General features: G+C 36.5%; 1 protein-coding gene across 1 annotated transcript; it reads left to right on the forward strand.

Moving 5' to 3' along the window:
* Positions 1–3,975: 3,975 nt before the first annotated feature.
* On the forward strand, positions 3,976–17,307 carry LOC129950881 (gamma-soluble NSF attachment protein). The gene is made up of 7 exons (XM_056062809.1): positions 3,976–4,267; positions 4,351–4,418; positions 15,332–15,447; positions 15,520–15,714; positions 15,787–15,857; positions 15,913–16,300; positions 16,392–17,307. The coding sequence occupies exons 1-7, from the start codon at positions 4,209–4,211 to the stop codon at positions 16,464–16,466; spliced, it is 972 nt and encodes a 323-aa protein (XP_055918784.1). The 5' UTR covers positions 3,976–4,208; the 3' UTR covers positions 16,467–17,307.
* The last annotated feature ends 205 nt before the right edge of the window (positions 17,308–17,512 follow it).

Consider the following 17,512-nt stretch of genomic DNA (forward strand, 5'->3'; position numbering starts at 1 on the left):
GTTTCGTAATTTCTGAGTGGCAGATGGAATGAAATGGAATTTTAAATTAAATTTGTAAACAGTGATGCCAAGAAACTGTGGCTTACGAGTCTACATGCTGCAACTGCTATGCATAATAACACTATAACTCCGGGAGCTAAATGCAATCGTTGTATATATAAATCTATCGTATTATCAAGGATCAGCCACAATGTTGAGTTGTTTTTGAATACTAAGAAATTCAATACATGTCTCCAACAAATTTACGTTCACATCAAATCCGACGATTGGACTGCGGACGATTTTGTATGCATAGGATTTTGTCATCGATATAAACAAGCAGAGGAAACAAAGAAATTGTATCAATTTGACTGGAAAAATGTTTGGGAATCTTAAGCTGCAAGAAAATGACCGGTTTTCAAGCCATTTGGACCCAATTTAAATGGACACGGTTGTACCCGTGGCATGATGGTTAGTTCGTTGGACTGTCATTCGAGAGGTCTTCGGTTCGATCCCTGCCTATGCCACCTAAAGTTTTTCACGGGTACTGTCTCTTGCGAGGAATTAACAAATTCTCCAAGATTAATTCTTGTCATGAAAAGTGCATTCTCAAATTTGCCGTTCGGATTCGGCTTAAAACTGTAGGTCCCTTCCATCCCTGACAACAGTACTTGCACCCATAAATGGTTGAGAGTTGTCAGTCTCTAAGCCCTAGTTCTCAAACGGACTGTTGCACCACCCAATTTATTTTTTTGTAAATGAACACGACCGAGCCGCAGTCACTTTGACAGATTCAATATTTGAGACTGGTTCCCTTTAATTACCGCACAAAATTGACTGAGATAGTTAAATGGCGAGATAAGATTTTGCAAACAGACAGAACTTGGCTCGTTCACTCACCATACATGACAAAGCCGAGCCTGAGGCTTGTTGATTATTGACTTGGTGAAAATCCAAACGGATCGACACAGTTTAACCAAGCCACTTCAGTTTCTAAACGCACGGTTGATTTTGCCTCAGCTTGGAGCTTATAAACGTACTTGATATGGACTGTATGTCGATACTATTTTTTGTGAAAAAACTCCCCTTAAAAGTGATTCCACCTCTTTAAAACGTCAATCAAAGCAATGTCGGCGAATCTGAAGTGTGTTCTTGTTCATTATCTATGCTTGCCCTCTTTGTTTGGGTCTGGCAGACAAAATTGTATACAAACGCCATCTGTTATTTCTTTGCTTCAAAAAATTATTTTTGTACAAAAGAAACTAAGGAAAACTATTTTAAAAAGTTTTACAAAATAAACGAACTTCAAAAATCAAGCTCAAACTTTTATCCACATTTAGGCAAAGCCTACAGAAGGGTTAGTAGCTTGAAGAAATATATGTCACAAACGCGAAGTTCACTACTAGCAATCCATATCTAGTCGTTCAAATACTTAAATATTTATGCAAAAACGGGTTACAGAATTTTAAGCTGGCGAAACACGATTGAGCCAAGAATTGAAATAGCTCCAAAACTGACCGTGTGTGGCTCGGTTGAACTCTGTCCATTCATTTAAATTATCAACAAATACAAGGTCAACGAGCCAACGCTTGGCTCCGCATTATGTGGGGGAATCATTGAGCGAAGTAGTTCTGTTCCTTACACAATCTTATCTCGCCACCTAACAACTATATAACTATCTCACAATATCCCAAACACAAATTCAAGGAAACAAAACTTTAATGTCTCTTTCTGGAAATTTTGTATTAAGTTTATGAAAAGCCTTTTTATGTTTATTATTATCCAGACTGTCATGCTTAGGGTCTTGTATTCAATCCCTGCCTGTACCACCTAATGTGTCTTTCATGGCCTCTTGCGAGGAGTTGACAAATCCTCCGAAGTAATTCTTGTCATTAAAAGTGCTTCTCAAATTAGCCTTTCGGATTTGGCTTAAAACTGTAGGTCCTCTCCATTTTCTGACAACATTACTCGCCCACAGGAATGGTTGATAATTGTAAGTCATTAGGCCCTAGTCCTCAAGGAACGTTGCGCCACCTTATTGAAATGATTCAGATACATATATGTATGTTTGCTTGTGCTCATAATGAAAAATATAAAAATAAAAAATATGTCAAAATGGCTTTGGCTCGGTCGTGTTTGAAGGGCAAATTTGCACCGTGTCCATTTGCACAAGGTTCAAATGGATTGGAGCCAATTAGTTTGGTAGTGTATTTCAATCTTAAGTGCAAAAGAGACAAACATCGAAAACATGAGAAGTAGACCAAAGTCGCGCAGGTAACATTTTTAGTGAAAATATTTGAGGTTTCTCTTTTTCACATCCATTTTGTATATAAGTTTCGTTGTCAAGAAATAAACATCTCCATTTGCATTCTGTATAAATCAATATCGTAAATTTTTGGCTACGATGAAGCTAAGTAAGCATAAATTAAATCCATAAAGCAAACGTGGAGGAAAAACAAGTCGTCGACGAAACGGAAATCAACTTATTGCTTGAGTACAGGAGGACATGGAAATGAAAAACAAAGAGAACTTGCAAGTTACATTCATGACTTTGCTTTTAACTTGTAATAGCGCTTTTAACAGCATACGAAATAGCAAAAAAGAATTTGAAGAAGGCACATGCAACTAGATTCATCGTGTTATAGCAGACTTATTGAGCTTTATAAGCTTAAAGACTCAAAAACGGTGTACCGTTTTATATAAACGACTTATTACAAATATCGACGAAACTAATCAATCTTGGTTTTTGTCGACACTACGAGGTTCAGCGACAGAATTCTCAGTTATCCCTGAGCTATTTACAGCTCAAATTTTGAACAAGTTTTACTATTGCCCATTGAGAAATACCTGTCATACTTTTATATATAAATTTAACATTAGTTTCATTTTAGTCTTTTTTCTGTTTAAACTGAGAGCAGAGAACTGAGTAGTGAAAAAAAGATACGTGTGTCTTTTTAAGCTCAGGTATATCACATCACTCGGGTTGTTTTTCTTTTTTCTGTTTACAGTGCTCTCTATGAGCTCTGAATAAAATGAACAAGCTAAAAAGTAAAGTGGCTGATCTTACGTTTATATCATCTGGGTTTAAAAAGATCGATGGAAAATTCAAAAACTTTTGACAGTTTAGATCTCAGTGTATTTCATAAATTAATTAGAAAGCTCTTATCAAACCCAGACTCTTCTCAGTGCTCCTCGCTAAACTTACAAATTATAACACCCTTTGAGTACTGTGTTGTGTTTTTACTTGCCAAATGTCAAAGAATGACAACTTCTACAACATAGAGGAATTTAAAATTAAACTTTCTCATTTGCACTTTTATGGCGGATATAGATTTACATGCATCTCCACTTCGATACACGTAAGTACTCTGTTACGATCTTGGCCTCTATGAAAAACACTGTTAAATTCCGTTTGTGGAACTTCTCATTGCGAGATCAGTGAGAAGAGTCAAACCTGAGATTGGATACAGCAGCAATAATGAGCAGCAACGCTTACTGTGGCTCTACTTTACATCAGACATATCTTACTTGTCCCAACTGCCTATATTTATCCACCGCTTTCACTATTTATGGCTTAAAAGGTGCTAAACGACGACCCAAAAGTGATTAAGTTTTGCTCACCATTATGTAATAAGTAATTGTATTTTTAATGATAACGTACTTTTTACTTGTCATGTGCTAAAAATGACAACTGACCAAATAACAATATACCCGTAAGGCTTCTGTGAAAATAAATAGAATTACTTTTTAATTTTAAAATTTCATTTCATCATAGTTTTATCTGTTTTGTAAAAAGTTGTTTTGAAAACTTTAGCTGAAAATACTTAGATTTTATATGAAAAAGCTCAATTAAAAACGGCTCTCCATATGCCCCATGCAAATGCTTAACAAAAATAATGTTTTGAGCTTTTTTGGAAATAACTTGGCATCACTTAGTCAACATTTGACAGCTAAACAACTAAAACTTGTGTCAGCGCAGAAAAATGAAGAATATTTCTTGAATGAAAAGTTTTCTCATCTCGCAGCTCGCACTCGCTCTCTTCGATCGACTTAGGTACTGCAGCAAAAGCAAAAATATTCGCAAATACCAGAAAGTTTGTAATTTTGGTCTTGAATTAAGTGACACACAAAATTCTAAAACACAAACTATCTTCAAAATAAAGTGAAACCTGTGAACATTCAATTAATCAAAGTAAAAGTCTTCATTCCATCGAATTAAACACCACAAAATGATGGCCACAAAGAAAATCGAGGAAGGTCAGGAGCTAATGCGACAAGCAGAAAAAAGGTACCCATCATTTCATTTGGAGAAAAGAAAAAATCAATTTATTATTTCAAAAATTCTAAACATTTTGTATGTTTTCATTGTAGTTTGAAAACAACTTTATTGAAATGGAGACCCGATTATGATGTAGCTGCAGATGAATACAGCAAAGCAGGTGAGTGGTTTGGAATTTGTGTTACTTGTTCTGAAAAACAGAATCTATTCCAGAAACAGAAAAGTTTTTTTTTTGGGTGGTTACAAAGTGGGAGTCATAGCAAACACGAAGGGCAGTAGCAGTAGAAGGAGCAATAGCAAGAGCAAGAGCAACCACCCCATACCTCGCCTTCTTTTCTTTTTTTGTTGTATTTTATTGTGTTTGGTTGTTTTTGGGGTAAAATCGATTTTTAAATGAGCTGGAGCTCTCCTGTTGACATTTCACTGTCTGTTGTAATTTTCCAAAACTTATACAAGTGTCATGACTTACGAGTCACGACACTGAGAAACAAATGATTCATGGTGCGAAAATATGAATGTTTGAATCTCTTGAGTGTTGAAAATGGGTCAGAAAATGTAGAAAATCAGTTTGTTATGAAAACGTTTTGTTTTCTATGCTTTAACAAATTAAATCAACTTGAAAACCACCAAATTACTTTCAATTTGCCCAAACTTAAACTAAAAATCATTGTCAAAGTGAATCTCGGTTCTCTTACAGCCCCATCGGGAAAGATTCATAATAGGAACGAAAACAAATTCCTAAGTGGCAGGTATAATATTGTAATGAAATTTGAGATCAGTGACGTCTTTTTTCACAAGCTCCAATTAATATGAAAAATAATTTTGTGAAGAATTGTTATGGTACGCTTTTGTTGCCGTTCGCAGTACGGATCTTCTAGAATAAGACCAAATTATAATGTCAAATTCAAAAATGTTTTGTTTTTTACTTAAAAATGGTTTGGTATTTTTTAGTTTATTCCAAGCATACAGTTGCGATCAAAATAATCGGTGCGTTCTCCGCCCATCCACATATTCCAGTAGATAATAAAATATGAGCAATATTAAAAACATAAACTGGAGGATTATTTTTCGGGGGGCGACTTTCCATTACCGCAGCACGAATTTCCTTATGTTTTTTTTTACAGTTAGGTAGGGCTCTCAATAGAACATGTTTTAAATATTAAGGCGAGGAAATGCCTTTAAGTCATAGAAACAAATATTTTATTTCTTAACCTTACTTTTTTTGTATTTCATTTTTTGAGCCTAAAACAAGTTTTTTTGAATTGATAGCTCGGTGAACTAACAGCTAGGTATGTAAGGGGGCATGCGGCCCCCGTGCAACCGCCTTGCTTGGGATCACTATAGGATTTAGGGTGGGTGGGATTTTGGGTTTTATGCAAAGTTCTTTTCGCATTTGATCACTTACTTACTTACTTAAGGTGGCGCTACAGTCCTGTGTGAACTAGGGCCTCACCCAACAAACTTCTCCATCTAGCTCGGTCCCTAGCTAGATGTCTCCAGTTTCGCGCTCCAAGTTGGGTGAGGTCACCTTCCACTTGTGCGCGCCACCTGATCCGCGGTCTTCCTCTACTGCGCTGTCCTGTGGGTGCGGATTCGAAGACTTTCCGGGCCGGAGCATTGGTTTCCATGCGCTCTACGTGACCCAGCCATCTTAGTCGTTGGACTTTTACTCTTCTTGCTAAGTCTACGTCGCTGTACAGCCCGTACAGTTCGTCGTTCCATCTTCTCCTCCACTCCCCTTCGATGCATACGGGACCGTAGATCACACGAAGAACTTTTCTCTCGAAGCGACCCAAGGTGCTTTCATCCGCTTTTGTCATGGTCCATGCTTCTGCACCGTATAGCAGGACGGGGATGATAAGGGTCTTATATAGCAACACTTTGGTCCCTCGAGAGAGGACATTACTACTCAATTGCTTTCTTAGTCCAAAGAAACAGCGGTTAGCAAGAGTTATTCTGCGTTTGATCTCAGCGCTGGTGTTGTTTTCTGCGTTTACAGCGGAGCCTAGGTAGACGAAGTCCTTGACTACCTCAAAGGTACGTCTGTCGATTGTGACGTTTTGACCAAAACGTCGGTGTTGTATGTCCTTTCTAGACGACAGCATGTACTTTGTTTTGCCCTCATTAACCGTTAAACCCATTTTTGCCGCCTCTGCCTCAATACTCACAAAAGCCCCATTGACATCACGCTGAGTTCTTCCGATTATGTCAATGTCATCAGCATATGCCAGTAATTGGACAGACTTTTGAAAGATAGTGCCTCTAGTGTTGACGTGTGAGCTCTGCACTATTCTTTCAAGCACGATGTTAAAAAAATCGCATGACAGCGCATCACCTTGTCTAAAACCTTTTTTGACATCAAAAGGTTCTGTTAAGTTGTTTCCAACCTTTATGGAGCAGCGTGAATTCTCCATGGTCATCCTGCACAAACGGATGAGTTTGGCAGGGATGCCAAAACTAGACATGGCTCTATACAGCTCGTCCCTGTAGATGCTGTCATATGCGGCCTTGAAATCGATGAAAAGATGGTGGGTGTCGATTTGGTGTTCTGAGTTTTTTCCAGGATCTGCCGTAATGTGAATATTTGATCAACATTTGATCACTAAAATGAACAAAAAACAGGACAGACATGTCAAAATCAACCATGTATGTGAAAAAGTGAACTTTAAAAATTAGTTTAAAATAGAAATAAATGTTTCCTCGTTCTAAAATTGATATAGTTATTAATTATTTGGACATATCTATCAGATAAAAAAACGCGAGTCGAAATTCGTGCTACGGTAATGGAAAGTTGAGCCTTATTCGGTTGTGAAAGAAAAGCTTGAAAACAAATAGTGATCTATTATTGCTGGAAATGTTATTTCATATAAAGTTTGAACTTGACAATTAAGTGTGAAAAACATTCAAATGCAGACCTCGGGAAGATTCCCTACATTCAACTGTCTTGGTGTAATTTTCAATCACCTTTTCACACATTTTGGGTGGTATGCTGATTTTAATAATAGTTGGTATTTAATGCATAGCCCCACATAGAAAAAAACTATTGATGTCATAATCTTGGTGGTCAATTGACATCGCCAAAATGTGAAGTGAACCTATATTCAAGTAGTATCTAGTATCTGAGTGCCCAGCTGCCAAAAAATTGCGTTCTAAGTTAGTCAAGAAAAATCTCCTTTACTATGTCAAAATGTCAGCTGATAATGTTTTCTCCTTCAACTGAAAGCTAAACTTCATAATTCTATAATTAATTTATTGATACAAAATACCTAAAAGTTTTTAACATCGTCTAAACATGCTCCATGCTCATTACATTTGGCAAGTTTATAATACTAATGGAGGTTTTCATAGGTAAAATAAATCTATTTAATCTTGATCTAGAACTTTCAAAACACAAATTGTCCGTGCTTCCATGGTTCCAAAAAATTGATTTTTTCTTTTATTTTTGGCAAATTTTAACTTAAAAGTTAAGCTTGGAATTTGAGAGCTCTAGGCTGGGATGCGACCCACACTGATAACTTCCCATCCCGTCTGTCTATTTGTCTTGCTTAAAAGTTTGTAGGTTTTCGTGTTGGGTTAAACAAGCTGTCAGTTGAATTATTCTTACAAATTTTAATATTACGAAGAATATTTTTCATATAAAGAAATAGTTTAGAATTAGATTTTCCTCAAAACTTTACTGAGTGTTGACAACTTACTTACTTACTTAAGGTGGCGCTACAGTCCTGTGTGAACTAGGGCCTCACCCAACAAACTTCTCCATCTAGCTCGGTCCCTAGCTAGATGTCTCCAGTTTCGCGCTCCAAGTTGGGTGAGGTCACCTTCCACTTGTGCGCGCCACCTGATCCGCGGTCTTCCTCTGCTGCCCTGCCCTGTGGGTGCGGATTCAAAGACTTTCCGGGCCGGAGCATTGGTTTCCATGCGCTCTACGTGACCCAGCCATCTTAGTCGTTGGACTTTTACTCTTCTTGCTAAGTCTACGTCGCTGTACAGCCCGTACAGTTCGTCGTTCCATCTTCTCCTCCACTCCCCTTCGATACATACACAATGTTGCCGAATTTAGCCTTGATGCGTATGGTCATGAGGCGCTCATTGATGCACCTATAGCTCAAGACTTCTTGCCTAAGTCTGGCTCCAATGACGAATCCGCATCCAAATAAGCGCTGTTGGTTTTCGTGGTAGCAGTCACCATAGTTAATATCGCAGTTTTTCATCCTCTTTTTGCCCGGCCCATCCCATCGTATTTCCTGGATGGCGCTGATATCTGCTTTATATCGTTCTAGGGCCTCCGCTAATTCTTCGGCCGCACGTGGTCTGTTAAGGGACCTAACATTCCACGTGCATATCCGAAGTTCGTTGTCCTTTATTCGTTTGCGTTGGTTGTCAATAGTAAATCCGTCCGTATCCGAGGCTTGTTGGTGCTTCGCAACTTTGAAAGCTTTTACGTGGCCAGGAAGTCACCCCGACTCACAACCCCCAACCTGGAGGGCCAGATCCTAAGTATAACTCCAAGGATGGGGAGCCGGATAAAACCGCTCCTTACAAGGCCTGGGCTCCGAATAAGTCGAAGAAGCCCTATAAGGTGTTCACTAAGTAGTTCAACCTTACTGGAACTGTAGACGCCACCGTTGATTCCATCTCGGGAATTCCTCCGCTGCCGTCTGGATAAGGAGAGGTGCCTTAGTGGAAACACCTCTCCCCACCTCTCTCGTTTGCTGCCCCCAACAACTTTCCACTGGGGTTGGAACCCAATCTCCAGTTGAGGTACTAGGCACCCGATGTTCACCACGTGGAGGTGAGAGTAGGAGTTGATAGACAGAGGTTGGATTTTAAGAAAAACCTGTGGACGCTTGTGTCCTCTTGAATGCACATGTCTACCATTTGAACATGTTGAGTGTTGACAACAATATTTTTTAAAAGTCCAATTTCTTAAAGTTTTGCAAAGATATTTGAGTCGAAAATCAATTTTTACCAACTTTTGTTCAATTTTCTTTTAAGTTTTTATTTTTTTTATAAAAAAAACTGTGAATTCGATTTTTCTCAAAATCTAACCAGATGTTAAAAACGTTATTTTTCTGTGCAGAAAATTGTTTTGGATATAAAATCATTTTGTATTCGTAAAATATTCGAGGTGACACATTTTTTTTTTCATTTTTTTTTATTTATAAATATGTAATAACCTTTCTATCGTTTTTGGTTCATGAGATATTTAGGGTTAAACAAAATGTTTACCTTTTTTTAAACTGCTATGGTAAAAAAAACCACCCAAACTTGAGAGCCATTTCTGTATCTTTCTGCCTTATTGTCTGTATAAAAAATTTATTTGATATCTCTTCTGGTTCTTGAGCTATGGACGACGAAAAAACGTCGCGAACGTACGTACACACGCACCATAGACATCTTTCTAAAAAATCTTTTATTTCGACTCTAGGGACCTTTTAACGTCGAGAATTGTCAAAATTTTCAATTTGACAAATCGGACTTATTACAATAACTTCCTATGGGAAGTTAAAAATTCTCTGAGGCTAGAAGCTCGATATTATGATAAAAAACAATGACCAAGAACAAGCAAAAACGCTCAACAGTTGTTTCGGTATCAATAAGATTTTTGTTATTAAATATTTACTTGAAATAAAACTCATCAACAAAATTTCTCATGAATACTTCAAATATTAGAAATTTTAATATAAACTTAAATAATTGTATTTTCTATTTCAAAGTATCAAATATAAACAAAAAAACCAAATTCTTACAAATCCGTGGGCTTAAATTTTCCCACGCTGTTTTTATTTTTGGCCAGAGTTCTGTTAAATTTATGCAGTTTCTCCTGCAATGGAACTTTTTAACACATCCCACAAGTGTTCGATGGGTTTAAGATCTGGGGATTGCGGTGGCCATGTCAACATTGTGTAGTCGTAGTCTGTTACCCATTTTTGGGTGATCTTTGCAGTATGCTTCGGATCATTGTTTTGCTGGAAGACAATGTCCGAAGCTTCAACAACGAATTTTACCAGCGATTCAATCAAATAACAATTCAAAATCTCAATAAAAGATGATGACGTCATACGTCCTTGAATATTGTGTATACTTCCCACTCCTCTCGCCATTATACATCCCTAGATCATAACGGATCCTCCACCGAACTTCAGAGTAGGTTTAACGTGACGAGGTTGTTCTTTTTCTCCTGGTGTTTTCCATGCCTATTCTCTTCCATCCGAGCCCAAACACCAAACACTCTCGCCCAGACATGCGTTGACCTAGAAGAATATTTTCTTGCGAAAATTCCAGCTTCAATTTTTGGTGTCGTTTAGTTTTTTTTTTTTTTACTAGGCAACGGCCTAGTCACTGATAAAGCTTCGGTTCCCATCGATCACCGAAATTAAGCATCAGTGAGCGTGTTTAGTAGAAAAATGGGGGACCGTCTTGAAACCTAACGCGTGCTGTTGTCATGTGTTCTTTCTGTCTGTTGTTTTTTTTCTTCTGTCCATCTGTCTTTTATTAATGTCTTGTATTATTATCACCTTACATAGTCTAGTCGCTCAAGGTGCTGTGTTCTCTACTCTGTACATTTATGTGCTGAGTAGTGTGAAATGTAATGTAATGTGTTTTTTTTACTTTGGCTCTTCCTCTTCAACCAGTTGATCTTAGTGTTCGCGAACTGTTTCCGCTGAAATGCGAATGTTTTGGTCTTGGTCCAAAGATCGCTTGATTTGAACAGCATTTTGAAATTTGTTCATTCTTAAATCTCGAACAATTTTCCGTTCTTCCACCGAAGTCAAGATTCGCTTTCTTCCAGCTTTGTTTTTGCAGGGTAAATTTTCGAGGTTTTGCCGAATCTTACTGTTTGAGCCTAGTGATATAGCCGTCAATTCCGCAATTTTCCGGTGTGGTACTCCTTTTCTCAAAATGTCCTTCAACTTACTTTTTTGGGTTATTTTTATTGGTTTATTGTTCGATCCCATAATAAGAAATTTGAATCAAAAAAATATGAAATATTCACTTCATTAATTAACAAAACTAAGCAATAAATATTAATGAGCTCTTACTTCACCTTTTTTTTTTACTAAATTAAGATCAATAAATAAGAAATGTTGTCTTTACGATCTAACTCACAAAAACGATCACGATGCAAATGCAGTCATACAGTAAAAATTACTTTTGAGTAGAGAAGAATAAAAACGGTTATAAACTGTTAGAAGAGAAAATTATGTAAGGAATATAATAATAATAATAATATATAATTAAAAAATAAAAAAAAACAATTAAAATGAGATCAATTAAAGAGAGTTTGTATTTTTTTTGTTTATGATAAGTGCGACCAAATTTTGTGATTCACTGTATGTACGTTTTATATAAAAAATAAATTGGGTGGCGCGACAGTCCATTGAGAACCAAGGCCTAGTGACTTACAACTCTCAACCATTCCTGTGTGCGAGTAATGTTGTCAGGAATGGAGGGGACCTACAGTTTATATGCCGACTCCGAACGGCTAATTTTGAGAAAGCACTTTTTCATGACAATAGTTACTCTTGGAGAAGTTGTCAATTCCTCGCAAGAGGCAGTACCCGTGAAAAGATTTTAGATGGCATAGGCAGGGATCGAACCCAAGACCTCTAGCATGACAGTCCAACGCACTTTTTTTTTTTTTTTTTTTTTTTTTTTCCAAATTCATTTTTATTTATTCAATCCTTAACCTATCTTAAAGCTAGACAAAAATTCATAAAACTAGCCTAATTATCCATAACTTACACCTAACTTAATGGTCCCATACGGACACTCTAAGTTAAACTATAACACTTACTTCTAATGCCTTTCGGCCTTAAGATCTATTTTACTTCAATTAAAATTTTATTTGTTTTGTTTTTATTAGAAAATTTTGAAAAAACTAATATCAATAACCTTTTTTTATTTATTTTTACTTACAAACTACTTAACATAAGGTCCTTAAATAAAACTTAAAAACTAACTTAAACTACCTATTCTACCTATAAACTACTTAAAACTAGAACAACCACAGCAGCAAATCTAACTATCTAACATTTTTGTTTTTCATATTTCGTTGTCTTTTTTTTTTTTTTTTTTTTTATTTTTATTTTTTTTTTTTTTTTAATGTTTTGTAATGTTTTTTTTTTTTTTTTTTTTTTTTTTTTTTATTTTTTGTTTTTTTGTTTTTAAATTTTTTTTTTTCGTGCCACCATGCCTATTCTACTTAAAACTAAACCCTAAAACTATAAAACAAGTATGTAAGCCGGCCAAGGCTTAAAACCCCATCCCGACTACCCAATATCAAGTGCCGATTGAAGCCACCAAAACTGGTTCTCCTGCTTCACCCTATCAGTTCGGTCCCGTTCGGACACAGCCCTACTGAACCGAAGGAGCTCTGCTCCGCCTTGTGCCATGACGTCCCGATTGTACAGGAGTCGCCTATCCACGGTTCTTCGTCTGACGTGGTAGATTAACGGAACTGCCAATCTATCCTGTATCAGACCGCATCTATCTAAAAAGAGGAATGCCTCTGGGGGAATGAAGCCGCTCAAGCGTGCACTCTCAAAATACTCGTCGTTCGGATAGAACGCCCCGAAAATTAAATTGTTGGTCGAAGACATAGCTCTTGCAATGTGACCTCGAACGAGTTTTATCACGAAATTGTCAATTCTGTTGATTCGAGCCCCGTTGTACAGGACCTCGTTGGAATAATAATGCACATAAGAAGATTCGGCTGTTCGATATAAGCCGGTACAGCGTCGTAAACACTGCCGCTCGAACACCCGAAACTTCTCCATCTGAGAAGGGGCAACGTTGAACCACACAGGACAACCATAAACGATCATTGGCCGTATGAGGGCCATGTAGCAAATTACCTTCACTCTGGGGTCAAGCCGACTGCTAAAAAACAGCCGTTTCGTCAGAGCGAAGGCTCCTCTGGCCCTGGTCAGAGCAGCATTTATATGTCTGTCGAAATATAAATACTGATCTAACCAGATACCGAGGTACTTCACTACACTTTTGCTCGCCAATGGCTGCCCGTGAAGATCAACGATGACCATCTTGCGCCAATTCTTACACGTATCCCTCGTGGCCCTAGCCAACGGAGTCCGGAACAGAATTGTCTCTGACTTCTGGACATTTATTTTCAGTTTCCAGTCGTCGCAATATCGCTGAATCTTGTCGAAATCACGCTGCAAGAGAATTCTAATAACCTCAACCTTTCGGGCCGTTCTGTACGCAATTAGATCGTCGGCGTACGCAATTGCCTTTGTAAGACTACCTATCAGATCGCTGGTGTAAATGTTGAAGAGAATCGGCGAATTCACCGCTCCCTGTTGAAGACCATTTTTAATTGAGAACGTTGTGGTAGAAGTTACATTGCCACTTTTGACAACAAACTTTCTACCGTTAAGCATATCATAAAGTATATACAACAATGGCTTGCTAATGCCAAACCTGCTCAATTTTAGGTAAAGACCCTCTAACCATACGGTGTCAAAGGCCTTTTCCAAATCAACCAGGACAGCACCTGTGCATTGTTGTTTTGATTTATTCCATTGGATATCAGAAACGAGTTTAGACGCAGCATGAATTGTGTCATGACCCGCCTTGAACCCGAACTGTTTATCCGGAATTATTTTGTTGTCCGCAGCCCACTTAGTCAGAGCCCTATTAATGATCTTTTCGAAAACTTTGCTGATGCTCGGAAGAAGACTTATCGACCGAAGATTTGACGGGTTGGAGTTGTCCTTTCCCTTTTTCGGGAGAGGATGAACCACAGCGGTCTTCCAATGCACTGGATAATATGCATTATTCAGTGCATTGTTGAAGAGTGTGGTGTAAATGTCAATTGCTTCCGTCGGTAAATGTCTTAGTACAACGTTGGATATACCATCGACACCTGCTGACTTTTTATTTTTTATTGAATTGAAGATGAGTTGAAGCTCAACCTTCGTCACTAACAAGGGACTTGGTCCCATTTGGTCGGCGATTATGGCATTTGCCAAGGAATCGTCATTGAACCGCATAAAACCGCGGTTCTCAGATCGCCAATGTGTGATATCATTACGGAGGTAAAAGTGATTAAGTAGGGCTCTGTTTTCCAGGTCGTGGTTGGGGCGAATGCTAACATTCACCTTGTACACTTGCTGAAAAGCAGCTCCCACCGCCTCCACTTTTTCCTTCGGATCTTCAATTATATAAAAGTCATCGTCAAGGATGGCTTCCTCTGGATCTATTTGCGCTGTCATGAGTACGTCTCTGTTTTCTTCGGTTCTTTGGAGTTTCAGACTCGGAAGGTCATTGTCGTTCTTTTTTCTGAATATCTTGTTGATTTTAGGGAACATACTAGGGTCGCTCGAATTAACTGCCCGGATCTTGCAGTCCCAGTACTTGTTAATTGATAGCCTGTAGTTCTCCTTAATCAACAGATTGACATTTTTTATTGACGACTTCAGTGTCCTAACCTCCAAGTCGTGTGGGTCTCTAAGTCTTCTGTACAAGTTTTTGAGTCTTGTCAGTAAGCCACTCTTGTGCCTACGTAGTGCGTCAATTGTCGCGTTTCTGTAAGCGTCCATTTGGTCCCGTTCTTTGTACTTTGGGATTGTCCGTTCCATCGTTCGTTTTATTGTTTCGTCCATCTGTTGTAAGTGTTGGTCGATTTCTGTATTTGTCAGGTTTCTGTTGTTTGGTGGGGCTATGTCACTCGAACGAAGTTCTCTCGCACAGTCCAACGCACTAACCATCATGCCACGGGTACGTTTTATATGTCCATATATATTCTCACCTTTCCAAAAAAAATTCTTTACGTACTTATATTCCAAGAATTTTCCTCAAATCCCGCAATTTAAATCTGATTCTTCTTTCAGGCCTAAAAATGTCAGTTTTTTTTTTATTTGTGTAGCAGCTTAGGTAAATCTTAAGTTGACTTACAAAAGCGTTAGTAAAAAAAAAGGATACAGCTTGAATTCTTATTTTCGTTATTCAAATATAAAAATACACTTGTTTTGAGAGATTACATTTTTTCTCAAAAAATTTACAAAACACGGTAAACATATTGACCTTATTTTTTCTTCTTATTCTTCTCAGCAACTTGTTTCCGTATTGCAAAGTCATTCGATCAAAGCAAGGAATGCTTTTTAAAAGCCATCGATTGCCACAAAAACAATCGTTCTTGGTTCCATGCAGCTAAATGCTATGAACAGGTAATATTGTTTTTCTCTTTTCGCCTCAACTCTTCGTTCCATTAAAATAATAATTTTTAAATATCATTTTAGATTATTATTGTCTTGAAAGAAACAAACAATTTGTTGGAAATTGAACCAAATGCAAACAAAGCATGTAATTTATATCAACAACATGGTTCACCAGAAGCTGGTGCTTCTGCTTTGGATAAAGCAGCTAAAATATTAGAAAATCCACATCCAGAAATTGCCCTAAGATTGTATCAACATGCTATGGAAGTTGTTTTGGTATGAATTTTTGTTGTTTTTTCCTCCCAAAACACACTTTGCTAATGAGGTATATTTTTATTTTTATAAAAGAATGAAGATTCAACCCGACAAGCAGCTGAATTTGCCACAAAAGTTTCACGATTATTAGTTAAACTTCAAATGTAAGTTATTCATCTTAAAACAAAATACAAATAAATACCAAATATTTGTTCAAAGGTTCGATCAAGCAGCTGATGCCATTAGACGTGAAATCAGTTTAAATCAAGTCACTGAATCATTCTCACAAATCGGAAGACTTGCTGTGGGTTTGGTGTTGGTACAATTGGCCCGCGGTGATTTTGTTGCTGCCGAAAAAGCATTCAAGGAATGGGGTAATTGTTGTGATCCTCAGGAAGTTCAAACTTTAGAAATGCTTCTACAAGCATTCGACGATGAAGATCCAGAACAAGCCAAACGAGCACTATCATCACCTTTCATCAGGCACATGGATGTTGAGTACTCGATATTGGCCCGCGATCTACCACTCCCCAAGGGTATTGCAACTGCACCTAAGGCGTCGGTTATTGAAAATGCAACAGCGTCATATAAATCACCAAATGCTGGCGTAAGTTTTTAAATAAATTTAACTTTTATTAAAAATTAAATTTGATGTTAATTTCACCTTTTTTAATGTCTTTTTTTTGTGTAAATTTTAGTCATCTCCAGCGCAACCTCCATCCGCTGCCGAAGCTCCCGAAGAGGAAGACGATGAAGAAGGAGGTTTATGTTAGTTTCTTAAATTAGTAAATGTTTTCCTTTTATAAACTTCTACTACATACCTACTGCTCTTTACTGTAAAACAAAACAAAAATCAACAAAACATGCACTTAATTAATATTACTATATATAAAATAAAACAAAACAAAGAAAATAAATGTTAATATATGAAAAAAAGCTAAAAATAAGTAAAAAGAAAAAAGTGACCTCAAAAGAAAAAAACAAAATAAAAATAAAAAACAACAAAAGTAAAAAACTTGATATTCGTTTTTAAATTTATTAATTATTATGTATATGTAAAACTTCCATTCTAGTTTCTGAACCTTTTTCTCTCCATTAGTTTTTAAGAAAATACAAAATTTAAAAAAAAAAGTGAAAAAGTAACGAGTACATTATGACTCACAGGAGCGAAAAAAAACCTTTTCATAAATATTCGTAGTTTATTATTATTAAAATTATATATAAATATATATATATCTTGTAAAAGAAAATGTTATTTGTTAATTTATAAAGAAAACAAAAGTAAATATATATATAAATAAATATATATCTATAAATGTATAATGTAAACATTAAGTACAATTAATAAAAAAAAAATAAAAGAAAACATTAAAAAAACAGTTTATGACTTGTACAACTTTTTACTAAATATATCACCACCAAAATATTAAAGTTTGCTAAGCAGCTTTTTTAAATAAATAATATAAAAAGCTTATTAATAACAAATAAGTGAAAAAGAGAACTAGCTAAAGCTTCATTGACAAAACAAACAAATAAAACAAAATAAAATATAGTGCAATTAAAAACAAATCAAAAACATTAAAACAAAACAACGGAAATAAATAACTTTAAAAATAAATTTAAGTTCCTTATTTATACATAAATGATAATTATTATGTGTGTTCTTTTTTTTTATTGTTTGTTTGTTTAAATAGCTAAATGTGAAATTGTAATGTTGTAAGTGGTAAAGAAATTTAATTTAAATCTTATTTGACTTTAAATTTGTGGATCTGAATGTAAAAAAGCACTGGATGCAAAAATTGTGTTCTCTATTTTGGGT

The sequence above is a fragment of the Eupeodes corollae genome, chromosome 3 (genome assembly GCF_945859685.1).
Source record: "Eupeodes corollae chromosome 3, idEupCoro1.1, whole genome shotgun sequence".
Classification (NCBI taxonomy): domain Eukaryota; kingdom Metazoa; phylum Arthropoda; class Insecta; order Diptera; family Syrphidae; genus Eupeodes; species Eupeodes corollae.